Consider the following 16862-nt stretch of genomic DNA (forward strand, 5'->3'; position numbering starts at 1 on the left):
ATGTAAAATACATCTTGCATTTCTACAAAATTATTCTAATGGAGTTGAATAATACTTCTATCAAAAAGAACAAACAAGCCTGAATAAAAAAAAAACCTCTATACAAATTTTTAAAAAAGTAAATCTAATAATATTAGGTTTAAAAACTGCTTTTTACTGTAATGATTTGCCAGTATAGAAGATTGTATATAGCTTTGATTGTAATTTGGTACAAAATATTCAGACAAACTTTAAGGCAATTTTTTTCTTTTAGGATTCAAGTAACAATGAAGGATATGGTCAAAATGAAGGATATGAAGGATATGGTCAAATAGAAGGATATGAAGGATATGGTCAAATAGAAGGATATGAGGGATATGATCAAAACGAAGGATATGATCAAAAAGAAGGATATGAAGGATATGATCAAAAAGAAGGATATGATCAAAAAGAAGGATATGAAGGATATGATCAAAAAGAAGGATATGATCAAAAAGAAGGATATGAAGGATATGGTCAAATAGAAGGATATGAAGGATATGATCAAAACGAAGGATATGATCAAAAAGAAGGATATGAAGGATATGATCAAAAAGAAGGATATGATCAAAAAGAAGGATATGAAGGATATGATCAAAAAGAAGGATATGATCAAAAAGAAGGATATGAAGGATATGATCAAAAAGAAGGATATGATCAAAAAGTAGGAGTTGAGGGATATGATCAAAAAGAAGGATATGATCAAAAAGAAGGATATGATCAAAAACAAGGATATGAAGGATCTGATCAGAAAGAAGGATATGATCAAAAAGAAGGATATGATCAAAAAGAAGGATATGAAGGATATGATCAAAAAGAAGGATATGATCAAAAAGTAGGAGATGAAGGATATGATCAAAAAGAAGGATATGAAGGATCAGATCAAAAAGAAGGATATGATCAAAAAGAAGGATATGATCAAAAAGTAGGATATGAAGGATCAGATCAAAAAGAAGGATATGATCAAAAAGAAGGATATGAAGGATCTGATCAAAAAGAAGGATATGATCAAAAAGAAGGATATGAAGGATCTGATCAAAAAGAAGGATATGATCAAAAAGAAGGATATGATCAAAAAGAAGGATATGAAGGATCAGATCAAAAAGAAGGATATGATCAAAAAGTAGGATATGAAGGATATGATCAAAAAGAAGGATATGATCAAAAAGAAGGATATGAAGGATATGATCACAAAGAAGGATATGAAGGATCTGATCAAAAAGAAGGATATGATCAAAAACAAGGGTATGATCAAAAAGAAGGCTATGAAGGATCTGATCAAAAAGAAGGATATGATCAAAAAGTAGGATATGAAGGATATGATCAAAAAGAAGGATATGAAGGATCAGATCAAAAAGAAGGATATGACCAAACAGAAGGATATGATCAAAAAGAAGGGTATGATCAAAAAGAAGGATATGAAGGATCTGATCAAAAAGAAGGATATGATCAAAAAGAAGGATATGAAGGATCTGATCAAAAACAAGGATATGATCAAAAAGTAGGAGATGAAGGATATGATCAAAAAGAAGAATATGATCAAAAAGAAGGATATGAAGCATATCATCAAAAAGAAGGATATGATCAAAAAGAAGGATATGAAGGATCAGATCAAAAAGAAGGATATGATCAAAAAGAAGGATATGAAGGATATGATCAAAAAGAAGGATATGATCAAAAAGTAGGATATGAAGGATATGATCAAAAAGAAGGATATGATCAAAAAGAAGGATATGAAGGATCTGATCAAAAAGAAGGATATGATCAAAAAGAAGGATATGAAGGATATGATCAAAAAGAAGGATATGATCAAAAAGTAGGATATGAAGGATATGATCAAAAAGAAGGATATGATCAAAAAGAAGGATATGAAGGATATGATCACAAAGAAGGATATGAAGGATCTGATCAAAAAGAAGGATATGATCAAAAACAAGGGTATGATCAAAAAGAAGGATATGAAGGATCTGATCAAAAAGAAGGATATGATCAAAAAGTAGGATATGAAGGATATGATCAAAAAGAAGGATATGATCAAAAAGAAGGATATGAAGGATCAGATCAAAAAGAAGGATATGACCAAACAGAAGGATATGATCAAAAAGAAGGGTATGATCAAAAAGAAGGATATGAAGGATCTGATCAAAAAGAAGGATATGATCAAAAAGAAGGATATGAAGGATCTGATCAAAAAGAAGGATATGATCAAAAAGTAGGAGATGAAGGATATGATCGAAAAGAAGAATATGATCAAAAAGAAGGATATGAAGCATATCATCAAAAAGAAGGATATGATCAAAAAGAAGGATATGAAGGATCAGATCAAAAAGAAGGATATGATCAAAAAGAAGGATATGAAGGATATGATCAAAAAGAAGGATATGATCAAAAAGTAGGATATGAAGGATATGATCAAAAAGAAGGATATGATCAAAAAGAAGGATATGAAGGATCTGATCAAAAAGAAGGATATGATCAAAAAGAAGGATATGAAGGATATGATCAAAAAGAAGGATATGATCAAAAAGTAGGATATGAAGGATATGATCAAAAAGAAGGATATGATCAAAAAGAAGGATATGATCAAAAAGAAGGATATGAAGGATATGATCACAAAGAAGGATATGATCAAAAAGTAGGATATGAAGGATATGATCAAAAAGAAGAATATGATCAAAAAGAGGGATATGAAGGATCAGATCAAAAAGAAGGATATGATCAAAAAGAAGGATATGATCAAAAAGAAGGGTATGATCAAAAAGAAGGATATGAAGCATCTGATCAAAAAGAAGGATATGATCAAAAAGAAGGATATGAAGGATATGATCAAAAAGAAGGATATGATCAAAAAGTAGGAGATGAAGGATATGATCAAAAAGAAGAATATGATCAAAAAGAAGAATATGAAGCATATCATCAAAAAGAAGGTTATGATCAAAAAGAAGGATATCAAAAAGAAGGATATGAAGGATATGATCAAAAAGAAGGATATGATCAAAAAGAAGGATATGAAGGATCTGATCAAAAAGAAGGATATGATCAAAAAGAAGGATATGAAGCATATCATCAAAAAGAAGGATATGATCAAAAAGAAGGATATGATCAAAAAGAAGGATATGAAGGATCTGATCAAAAAGAAGGATATGATCAAAAAGTAGGATATGAAGGATATGATCAAAAAGAAGAATATGATCAAAAAGAGGGATATGAAGGATCAGATCAAAAAGAAGGATATGATCAAAAAGAAGGATATGATCAAAAAGAAGGGTATGATCAAAAAGAAGGATATGAAGGATCTGATCAAAAAGAAGGATATGATCAAAAAGTAGGAGATGAAGGATATGATCAAAAAGAAGAATATGATCAAAAAGAAGGATATGAAGAATATCATCTAAAAGAAGGATATGATCAAAAAGAAGGATATGATCAAAAAGAAGGATATGAAGGATCTGATCAAAAAGAAGGATATGATCAAAAAGAAGGATATGAAGCATATCATCAAACAGAAGGATATGATCAAAAAGAAGGATATGATCAAAAAGAAGGATATGATCAAAAAGAAGGATATGAAGGATCTGATCAAAAAGAAGGATATGATCAAAAAGAAGGATATGAAGGATATGATCAAAAAGAAGGATATGGTCAAAAAGAAGGATATGATCAAAAAGAAGGATATGAAGGATATGGTCAAAAAGAAGGATATGATCAAAAAGTAGGAGATGAAGGATATGATCAAAAAGAAGGATATGATCAAAAAGAAGGATATGACGAATATGAAGGATATGACGAATATGAAGGATATGACGAATATGCAGGATATGATGAATATGAAGGATATGATGAATATGAAGGATATGACGAATATGAAGGATATGAAGAAAATGGAGGATATGAAGAAAATGAAGGATATGATCAAAAAGGTATTTTATCAACTTTACATTTTTTTCTCGTCAATGCAATCTTCAACCACAATAAGACAAATGCTTTATATACAGTTATATATGTTTTTATAAGGGACCTGTCTGCAATTTTTAAATGTACCCTCCCCCAGTTCCCTAAACAAATACTTTCTGAGGTTTGGTGTAAAAATCTGTAATAGAAAATCCAATTGACATGGCCAACCTGAGCAAGCTACAAATACATGCAATACAGCAAAGAAAATTAATGGCTAATGGTAATATGCATCTCAAAGACATTGTATATAAAATCATAGTCAAGGTAATTACAAAAATACTGCTACTATTTGCACGACTATAACTGCTATAATACTGCCACATATATAAAAGAATACAATTACTATAATACTGCTCCTATATACAAGATTATAACTACTATAATACTGCCCCCTGTGTACAAGAATATAACTACTATAATACTGCTCCTATGTACAAGAATATAACTACTTTAATACTGCCCCCTATGTGCAAGAATATAACTACTATAATACTGCTCCTATGTAAAAGAATATAACTACTATAATACTGCCCCCTATGTACAAGAATATAACAACTATAATACTGCCCCTATGTACAAGAATATAACTACTATAATACTGCCTCCAATGTACAAGAATATAACTACTATAATACTGCCTCCTATGTAAAAGAGTATAACTACTATAATATAGCTCCTATGTACAAGAATATAACTACTATAATACTGCCCCTATGTGCAAGAATATAACTACAATAATACTGCCCCCTATGTACAAGAATATAACTACTATAATACTGCCCCTATGTACAAGAATATAACTACTATAATACTGCTCCTTTGTACAAGAATATAACCACTATAATACTACCCCCTATGTACAAGAATATACCTACTATAATACTGCCCCCTATGTACAAGAATATAACTACTATAATACTGCTCCTATGTACAAGAATATAACTACTATAATACTGCCCCCAATGTACAAGAATACACCTACTATAATACTGCCCCCTATGTACAAGAATATAACTACTATAATACTGCTCCTATGTACAAGAATATAACTACTATAATACTACCCCCTATGTACAAGAATATAACTACTATAATACTGCTCCTATGTACAAGAATATAACTACTATAATACTGGTCCTATGTACAAGAATATAACTACTATAATACTGCTCCTATGTACAAGAATATAACTACTATAATACTGCCCCCTATGTACAAGAATATAACTACTATAATACTGCCCCTATGTACAAGAATATAACTACTATAATACTGCTCCTATGTACAAGAATATAACTACTATAATACTGCTCCTATATAAAAGAATATAACTACTATAATACCGCCCCTATGTACAAGAATATAACTAATATAATACTGCCCCCTATGTACAAGAATATAACTACTATAATACTGCCCCTATGTACAAGAATATAACTACTATAATACTGCTCCTATGTACAAGAATATAACTACTATAATACTGCCCCCTATGTACAAGAATATAACTACTATAATACTGCCCCTATGTACAAGAATATAACTACTATAATACTGCTCCTATGTACAAGAATATAACTACTATAATACTGCTCCTATATAAAAGAATATAACTACTATAATACCGCCCCCTATGTACAAAAATATAACTACTATAATACTGCCCCTTATGTACAAAAATATAACTACTATAATACTGCCCCCTATGTACACGAATATAACTACTATAATACTGCTCCTATGTACAAGAATATAACTACTATAATACTGATCTTATGTACTAGAATATAACTACTATAATACTGCCCCTATGTACAAGAATATAACTACTATAATACTGCTCCTATGTACAAGAATATAACTACTATAATACTGCCCCTATGTACAGGAATATAACTACTATAATACTGCCCCTTTGTACAAGAATATAACTACTATAATACTGCTCCTATGTACAAGAATATAACTACTATAATACTGCCCCTATGTACAAGAATATAGCTACTATAATACTGCTCCCGATGTACAAGAATATAACTACTATAATACTGCCCATATGTACAAGAATATAACTACTATAATACTGCTCCTATATACAGGAATATAACTACTATAATACTGCTCCTATGTACAAGAATATAACTACTATAATACTTCCCCCTATGTACAAGAATATAACTACTATAATACTGCCCCCTATGTATAAAAATATAACTACTATAATACCGGTTATGCACACGCCCGGGCTGACTGGCATGTGCGTAATTTAGTGATCCCACTGGACCATGAACCGGAGAGTGCCTGGAGGGGCGTAACTAAGTATCTACCCGATCCGACCAAGGTTGCACGACGGCTAACGACGCCAGTGCACCAGGGAGGAACCGAGCAGAGGGACCAGGTGCTACTCCAGGACAGACCCTGGACACGGCTGTTGACCCACACCGGAGAATACAGGAACAGGCAGGTTAGGCTGGCACACTGACTGGTGGGTATAGGCAGGCACGGCAGGTATGCAGGCAGGGAGTACAGGCAAGCACGGCTGGAGTGTCGACAGGGAGGCACTAGCAGGTTGGAGCACAGACTGGATAAGGTCCAGTACAGACTGGGACTCAGGAACAGAACCGCAGATGCGGTAGACAAGCAGAGCAGAGCGAGACCGCCTGGAGCGGTGAACGAGAGCAGAGCAGGGCGAGGCCGCCGGAGCGGTGAGCAAGAGCAGAGCAGGGCGGGATCGCCTGGAGCGGTAAGCAAAGGCAGGACAGAGTGAGACAGCTTCGAGCGGTGAGCAAAGGCAGAGCAGAGCGAGACCGCCTGGAGCGGTGAGCAAAGGCAGGGCAGAGCAAAACCGCAGGTGCGGTGGACAGAGCTGAGCAGAGCGAAACCGCAGATGCGGTAGACAAGGCTGAGCAGAGCGAAACCGCAGGCGCAGTGGACAAGGCTGAGCAGAGCGAAACTGCAAGTGCGGTGGACAAAGCTGAGCAGAGCGAAACCGCAGATGCGGTGGACAGGGCAGAGCAGAGCGAAACCGCAGATGCGGTGGACAAGGCAGAGCAAAGAGAATTCGCAGGTGCGGTGGACAAGGCTGAGCAGAGCGAAACCGCAGGTGCGGTGGACAAGGCTAAGCAAGTGAAACCGCAGGTGCGGTGGACAAGGCTGAGCAGAGCAAAACCGCAGGCACGGTGGACAAGGCTGAGCAGAGCAAAACTGCAAGTGCGGTGGACAAAGCAGAGCAGAGCAGGCAGAAACCGCCAGAGCAGTAAGTAAGGCAGAACAGAGATAAACCGCCAAAGCGGTGAGCAAAGACAGAGCAGAGGCGACAGGGTTCTGTTCACACGGAACAGACTGGAAAGGAAAGGCAGAACCAGATACACACAAGGTACTTGAAAAGAAGTAGCGAGTGGACTCCAAACTCACAAACGGAAGTACAGCGACAACGAGTAGGAGTTAGGTGCAGGTACAGACTCTGCAGAAAAAGAGAGGAAACGGACACAGAGACAAAACAGGCAACAGGCTAGAAGACAGCTCAGACAAGAACTGTACTGCAATGAAATACAGGAACGAGCCTAGGTAAAGCCAAGTACTGGTTCAGACACTGCAGCAAAAGGGAGGAAACGGACATAGAGACAAAACATGTAACAGGTTAGGAGACAGTTCAGACAGGAACTGTTACTACAACAAAATACAGGAACGAGCCTAGGTAAAGCCAAGTGCTGGTTCAGACCATGCTGCAAAAGGGAGGAAATGGACATAGAGACAAAACAAGTAACAGGTTAGGAGACAGTTCAGACAGGAACTGTTACTACAGCAAAATACAGGAACGAGCCTAGGTAAAGCCAAGTGCTGGTTCAGACACTGCAGAAAAAAGGAGGAAACGCACATAGAGACAAAACAGGTAAGAGGTTATGAGACAGTTCAGATAGGAACTGTTACTGCAGCGAAATACAGGAACGAGCCTGGGTATACGGCCCCCAGAGGCAGAAACGAACAGGCTAGGAGCATGTTCAGACAGGCCTGGAAATACAGCCTCCAGGAAGGCGGATAGGCAGGAGAAACTGATCAGGACCTGGCAATTCAGAGTCAAGGAGCACACAGAATGATAGAGTTGCTCAGGCATCAGTTTCCAGGTGGAGCTGGTTTAAATATCCAGTGACAGACAGCAATAGGCTGAGGACCCATTAGGGGTGTGCCCACATCAGCTACAAGAAACAGGAAGTAACCGGGCCGCCGCCCTAAGCAGTCAGAACAGAGACAAACAGACAGCATGGAAGGAAGCCAGGCTAGCAGACTGGACTGATGATCAAGTTTGCGATCTTGCATAGTGAGAGATGGTGCACCATGCAAGCCCGCCACCAGGTATGTTACAATACCATCCTCTATGTACAAGAATATAAGTACTATAATACTGCTCCCTATGTACAAGAATATATCTACTATAATACTGCCCCTTATGTACAAAAATATAACCACTATAATACTGCCCCTATGTACAAGAATATAACTAATATAATAGTGCTCCTATGTACAAGAATATAACTACTATAATACTGCTCCTATGTACAAGAATATAACTACTATAATACTGCCTCTATGCACAAGAATATAACTACTATAATACTGCCCCTATGTACAAGAATATAACTACTATAATAGTGCTCCTATATACAAGAATATAACTACTATAATATTGCCCCGTATGTACAAGAATAAAACTACTATAATACTGCCCCATGTACAAGAATATAACTACTATAATACTGCCCCTATGTACAAGAATATAACTACTATAATACTGTCCCCTATGTACAAGAATATAACTACTATAATACTGCTCCCTATGTACAAGAATATAACTACTATAATACTGCCCCCTATGTACAAGAATATAACTACTATAATACTGCCCCTATGTACAAGAACATAACTACTATAATACTGCTCCTATGTACAAGAATATAACTACTATAATACTGCTCCTATATACAAGAATATAACTGCTATAACACCGCCCCCTTTGTACAAGAATATAACTACTATAATACTGCCCCCTATGTATAAAAATACAACTACTATAATAATGCCCCCTATGTAGAAAAATATAACTACTATAATACTGCCCCTATGTACAAGAATATAATTACTATAATACTGCTATGTACAAGAATATAACTACTATAATACTGCCCCTATGTACAAGAATATAACTACTATAATACTGCTCCTATGTACAAGAATATAACTACTATAATACTGCTCCTATGTACAAGAATTTAACTACTATAATACTGCCCCTATGTACAAGAATATAACTACGATAATACTGCTCCTGTGTACAAGAACATAACTACTATAATACTGCCCCTATGTACAAGAATATAGCTACTATATTACTGCTCCTATGTACAAGAATATAACTACTATAATACTGCTCCTGTGTACAAGAATATAACTACTATAATACTGCTGCTGTGTACAAGAATATAACTACTATAATATTGCTCCTATGTACAAGAATATAACTACTATAATAATTCCCCCTATGTACAAGAATATAAATACTATAATACTGCCCCTATGTACAAGAATATAACTACTATAATACTGCTCCTATGTACAGGAATATAACTACTATAATACTGCTCCTGTGTACAAGAATATAACTACTGTAATACAGCCCCCTATGTACAAGAATATAACTACTATAATACTGCTCCTATGTACAAGAATATAACTACTATAATACTGCTCCTATGTACAAGAATATAACTACTATAATACTGCTCCTGTGTACAAGAATATAACTACTATAATACTGCTCCTATGTACAAGAATATAACTACTATAATACTGCTCCTGTGTACAAGAATATAACTACTATAATACTGCCCCCTATGTACAAGAATATAACTACTATAATACTGCCACCTATGTACAAGAATATAACTACTATAATACTGCTCCTATGTACAAGAATATAACTACTATAATACTGTTCCTATGTACAAGAACATAACTACTATAATACTGACCCCTATGTACAAGAATATAACTAATATAATAGTGCTCCTATGTACAAGAATATAACTACTATAATACTGCTCCTATGTACAAGAATATAACTACTATAATACTGCCTCTATGTACAAGAATATAACTACTATAATACTGCCCCCTATGTACAAGAATTTAACTACTATAATAGTGCTCCTATATACAAGAATATAACTACTATAATATTGCCCCGTATGTACAAGAATATAACTACTATAATACTGCCCCCATGTACAAGAATATAGCTACTATAATACTGCCCCTATGTACAAGAATATAACTACTATAATACTGTCCCCTATGTACAAGAATATAACTACTATAATACTGCTCCCTATGTACAAGAATATAACTACTATAATACTGCCCCCTATGTACAAGAATATAACTACTATAATACTGCCCCTATGTACAAGAATATAATTACTATAATACTGCTCCTATGTACAAGAATATAACCACTATAATACTGCTCCTATATACAAGAATATAACTGCTATAATACCGCCCCCTATGTACAAGAATATAACTACTATAATACTGCCCCCTATGTATAAAAATATAACTACTATAATACTGCCCCCTATGTAGAAAAATATAACTACTATAATACTGCCCCTTATGTACAAGAATATAATTACTATAATACTGCTCCTATGTACAAGAATATAACTACTATAATACTGCCCCTATGTACAAGAATATAACTACTATAATACTGCCCCCTATGTACAAGAATATAACTACTATAATACTGCCCCTATGTACAAGAATATAACTACTATAATACTGCCCCCTATGTACAAGAGTATAACTACTATAATACTGCCCCCTATGTACAAGAATATAACTACTATAATACTGTTCCTATGTACAAGAATATAACTACTATAATACTGTCCCCTATGTACAAGAATATAACTACTATAATGCTGCTCCTGTGTACAAGAACATAGCTACTATAATACTGCCCCTATGTACAAGAATATAACTACTATAGTACTGCTCCTATGTACAAGAATATAACTACTATAATACTGCTCCTGTGTACAAGAATATAACTACTATAATACTGCCCCCTATGCACAAGAATATAACTACTATAATACTGCTCCTATGTACAAGAATATAACTACTATAATACTGTTCCTATGTACAAGAATATAACTACTATAATACTTCCCCCTATGTACAAGAATATAACTACTATAATACTGCCCCCTATGTACAAAATATAACTACTATAATACCGCGCCCTATGTACAAAATATAACTACTATAATACTGCTCCTATGTACAAGAATATAACTACTATAATACTGCCCCCTATGTACAAGAATATAAATACTATAATACTGCCCCTATGTACAAGAATATAACTACTATAATATTGCCCCCTATGTACAAGAATATAACTACTATAATACTGCCCCTATGTACAAGAATATAACTACTATAATACTGCTCCTATGAACAAGAATATAACTACTATAATACTGCTCCTATATACAAGAATATATCTGCTATAATACCACCCCCTATGTACAAGAATATAACTACTGTAATACTGCCCCTATGTATAAAAATATAACTACTATAATACTGCCACCTATGTAGAAAAATATAACTACTATAATACTGCCCCCTATGTACAAGAATATAATTACTATAATACTGCTCCTATGTACAAGAATATAACTACTATAATACTGCCCCTATGTACAAGAATATAACTACTATAATACTGCTCCTGTGTACAAGAACATAACTACTATAATACTGCCCCTATGTACAAGAATATAACTACTATAATACTGCTCCTATGTACAAGAATATACTATAATACTGCCCCCTATGTACAAGAATATAACTACTATAATACTGCTCCCTATGTACAAGAATATAACTACTATAATACTGCCTCCTATGTACAAGAATATAACTACTATAATACTGCTCCTGTGTACAAGAATATAACTACTATAATACTGCTCCTGTGTACAAGATTATAACTGCTATAATACTGCCCACTATGTACAGGAATATATTTACTATAATACTGCTCCTGTGTACAAGAATATAACTACTATAATACTGCCCCCTATGTACAAGAATATAACTACTATAATACTGCCCTTATGTACAAGAATATAACTACTATAATACTGCTCCTACGTACAAGAATATAACTACTATAATACTGCCCCTATGTACAAGAATATAACTACTATAATACTGCTCCTATATACAAGAATATAACTACTATAATACTGACCCTATGTACAAGAATATAACTACTGTAATACTGCTCCCTATGTACAAGAATATAACTACTATAATACTGACCCTATGTACAAGAATATAACTACTATAATACTGCCCCTATGTACAAGAGTATAGCTACTATAATACTGCTCCTATGTACAAGAATATAACTACTATAATACTGTTCCTTTATACAAGAATATAACTACTATAATACTGCCCCTATGTACAAGAATATAACTACTATAATACTGCTCCTTTGTACAAGAATATAACTACTATAATACTGCCCCTATGTACAAGAATTTAACTACTATAATACTGCCCCCTATGTACAAGAATATAACTACTATAATACTGCTCCTATGTACAAGAATATAACTACTATAATACTGCCCCTATGTACAAGAATATAACTACTATAATACTGCCCCTATGTACAAGAATATAACTACTATAATACTGCTCCTTTGTACAAGAATATAACTACTATAATACTGCCCCTATGTACAAGAATTTAACTACTATAATACTGCCCCCTATGTACAAGAATATAACTACTATAATACTGCTCCTATGTACAAGAATATAACTACTATAATACTGCCCCTATGTACAAGAATATAACTACTATAATACTGCCCCTATGTACAAGAATATAACTACTATAATACTGCCCCTATGTACAAGAATATAACTACTATAATACTGCCCCTATGTACAAGAATATAACTACTATAATACTGCCCCTATGTACAAGAATATAACTACTATAATACTGCCCCTATGTACAAGAATATAACTACTATAATACTGCTCCTATGTACAAGAATATAACTACTATAATACTGCTCCTATGTACAAGAATATAACTACTATAATACTGCCCCTATGTACAAGAATATAACTACTATAATACTGCTCCTATGTACAAGAATATAACTACTATAATACTGCCCCTATGTACAAGAATATAACTACTATAATACTGCCCCTATGTACAAGAATATAACTACTATAATACTGCCCCTATGTACAAGAATATAACTACTATAATACTGCCCCTATGTACAAGAATATAACTACTATAATACTGCCCCTATGTACAAGAATATAACTACTATAATATTGCCCTTATGTATCAGAATATAAGCAATATATAACTGCTTTCTGTGACATAACCTATGAATTTGGACCCAACTTCTGGCAGACTGTTGGGTCCTTTAGAAAAAGTTACTTATTTAATTTTTTATATTTGTAATTTTTAGCTTGATTGTGCTGAGCTTCATGAGAGAGTGTGTGGAAATGTTTCTTTGTGTTTCTTATGAGTGATACAAATATAAAAAATATATATATTTTGTCTTCCAACAGAACACAATGATGAGGTAAGTACATTCCTCACCAATGCTGGGTAATGTCTAACATATTGGTATAGTATCTGTATCACATACAGTTGGGTCCAGAGGTATTTGGACAGTGACATCATTTAGTCTTTGTTCCCAAGTATATTGGATTTGAAGTGTAGAATTTCAGCTATGGGGTTTTACAAATATATTGCAATAGCCAGAGCCTCCCGAGAAAGTAGAGTCTCCAAATCAACAGTTTGATACATAATTAAAAAGATGGAATTCGCCGGCAGACTCCGCATCTACAAAATGCTTAGAGGAGCTCGGAAGACGACTAAAGTAAATGATCGCAACATCTAACCCCTTTATAACATCTAATCTATAGTCTACAATTCAGAGCTGCGTTCATGGGTGTAAATCCAGAGCTTTCATCTCAAGTAAAATAAAAATCACAGTTTAAGAAATGAAAGTTACTTTAAAAATTCACAAAATAATTCAATTATAAACATAGCAAAAAGACAATGGTATTTACCAGCCAAGGTCACAAAGGCAAATGTACAAACAGGATGCAGCAAACCCCCTTACTAAAAGCGGGTGGATAACACAGGTGCAAAAAGTACTGATGGACCGCTCTCTCTGTCTACCAATCCATGGAAGGGGTGATTGCCTCTTATTAGTATTGCACACAGATGGAGCTTGAAATAGGGCGCAAGTCACACACATGTATAGCTCAGTGCCCAGCCAACAGCCTATCATAAACCCCTGCTATTCGATTAAATATATATATTTTTTTGTCACACATTTTTACAGGGTGCAGCCAGGTCCATCAATAGTGACCTTGTAAACTAGGAGATTGCATCTCTGTGATGCACTGGTAGAGTGCCGGGCTGTCCGCCTAATTGAATAGTAGGGGTGTGTAACAGGCTGTTGGCTGGGCACTGTGCTATACATGAGTGTGACTTGTGGCCTATTTCAAGTGCTATCTAAAACTCGGCAATCACCCCTCCATTGCTTGGTAGGCTGAGAGTTGTTGTTTCATCAGTATTTTGCACCAGGGGCGGACACTGACTGCTTGGGGCCCCTGTTCAAGAAATGTGTCTGGGCCCCCCACCTTTTATGGTGACAAAGCTACAGATGTATATATAGCCACACACACATATATACCTCTTACATAGTCTCCTTTATTATGAACAGTATATTGCCGTCCCTTATTACACAGTGCCCTCTCTTGTTATGTACAGCACCGTCCCTTACATATCGGATTATCTATAGCGCCCTGTTCTTTATTACATAGCGTCCTCTCTTGTTAGATATATAATGCAATGATGGCTGATGGAGCAGTGAAAGCTTCTTTTCTGATGGAGGAGCTGATGGACTGGTCTTCTGGTCACCGGCTGCTCCATCAGCAGACATTATATATCTAACAAGAGACGACTATGTAATAAAGAGAGGGCGCTGTGACTGACAAAAATAACAAGAATACGCTATGTAAGGGACAGCACTGTACATAACAGCAGAGGAAGCTATATAATAAGAGAACGCACCATATATAACTAGAGAGGATGGTACGTAATAAAGGAGGGTGTTATACATAATACAAGAGGAAACTATGTAACTAAGGACAGCACTATACATAATAAGTGAGTACACTATGTACTAAGGGACAGTGCTAAACATAATAAGTGAGTACACTATGTACTAAGGGACTGTGCTATACATAATAAGGCTACATTCCTGCATCTGTGTGCAGTGTCGGTGTGCTGCCTTGTTTTACTGACGCATTGAGCATGTCCTATTCTAATCCTCAAAATCGGATCAGAACAGGACATTCTCTGACTCTCACAGATCTCATTCTCAGATTTTTACGGATGTGTGAATGGATCGATAACACTCTACAAGTCCGTGGACCATCCAATAAAAAAATCTGGCAGCTCATGGATATTTCACACGAATGTGAGAATGCAACCTAAGAGATTTTACAGATAACATTATCACTAGTGATGAGCGAGCATACTCGCAAGTACTCGGTACTCGCCCAGGCATCTCAGTACTCGAGATGCTCGGAGCTTGCCGAGTACTTGCAAGATGCTCGGGCAGATGCTCGGGTCCCCTCCCTGCATGTTTGGTGCTCTTTACAGAGCAAATGAACATGCAGGGATTGCCTGCCACTCACTGTAATTCCGCAGCTATGTTGGTTGTGGCATTACATTGATTGGCTGGCCACACAGCGTCATCAGGTCTATATCAGACCTAGCGCCGGCATGTTTGTCACAGTCACTCCGGAATCAGGCAGTGTAGGGAGAGGTGATGCTGAGCTAGGGAGAGATTTGCTTGTTTATTAGGTAGTGTAGGTATAACAGAAGTATATTACACATATCCATCTCAACAAACAGTCCTCCTGAGGACTAATCCATCTGCAGAGAGATTAGGCAGGCAGTGTATATAGGCTGGCAGGCAGTGTATATAGCAGACTGCAGTGCATATAGCACATGAGGCTCCATTCCAGTTCTGTCTGCTGCTGCACGTCCTCCCGACACCAAAGATTGCGGGCCCTAGGTCATTCAGGGTTGCCCCCACAGTCTACAGCTCCTGCACCTCATCCTCCTCAGCCTCCTCCTCCTCTTCAGCCTCCATCTCCGAAATGACCACATCAGTCACAAGCTGGAAGCACTGCAGCACTGCCTCGGCCAAGCGGTAACAGGCTGTGCTGAAGCTAATATGCTTAGGTGACAAACCACACAATGCTGAAGAGTTGTGGACAGCTCTGAAAGAGCAGGCAGATCTGTGGCTCACACCGCTGAACCTACAGCCAGACATAGTCGTGTGTGACAATGGCTGGAACCTGGTGGCTGGCCCATCTGCTTAACCTCATGGTTCAGCAGTTTTTCAAATCCTACCCGGAGCTGCCGAATCTTCTTGTTAATGTACGCCGCCTGTGTGCCCAGTTTAGAAAGTCACCTACAGCTTCTGCCGCCCTTGCCGTGTTTGAGCAGCGTTTGCAGCTTCCGGCTCACAGACTGCTGTGTGATGTCCCCATGCGTTGGAACTCTACACTGCAGATGTTGGGAAGGATTTGGAAGCAGAAGAGGGCAGTTGTTGAGTACCAGCATCAACAAGGCCATCGGTATTCAGTTCAGACTCCACACATAAGACCTCAGGAGTGGACATGGATGTCAGACATGTGTACCATCCTCCAAAACTTTGAGGACTCCACCAAGATGGTGAGCGGCG

General features: G+C 36.2%; 1 protein-coding gene across 1 annotated transcript in view; it reads left to right on the top strand.

Moving 5' to 3' along the window:
• Positions 1 to 16862, top strand: part of LOC141173595 (uncharacterized) — a 67083-nt gene that overhangs the window by 39081 nt on the left and 11140 nt on the right. Inside the window, exons 13-14 of the mRNA XM_073657894.1 lie at positions 254 to 3938; positions 4118 to 4236. Coding sequence (XP_073513995.1) covers positions 254 to 3938; positions 4118 to 4236 — 3804 coding nt within the window. The remainder of the gene's footprint in view (positions 1 to 253; positions 3939 to 4117; positions 4237 to 16862) is intronic.

The sequence above is a fragment of the Phyllobates terribilis genome, unplaced genomic scaffold (assembly GCF_046119375.1).
Source record: "Phyllobates terribilis strain yellow unplaced genomic scaffold, ASM4611937v1 Scaffold_13__5_contigs__length_258822181, whole genome shotgun sequence".
In the NCBI taxonomy this organism is placed as follows: Eukaryota; Metazoa; Chordata; class Amphibia; order Anura; family Dendrobatidae; genus Phyllobates; species Phyllobates terribilis.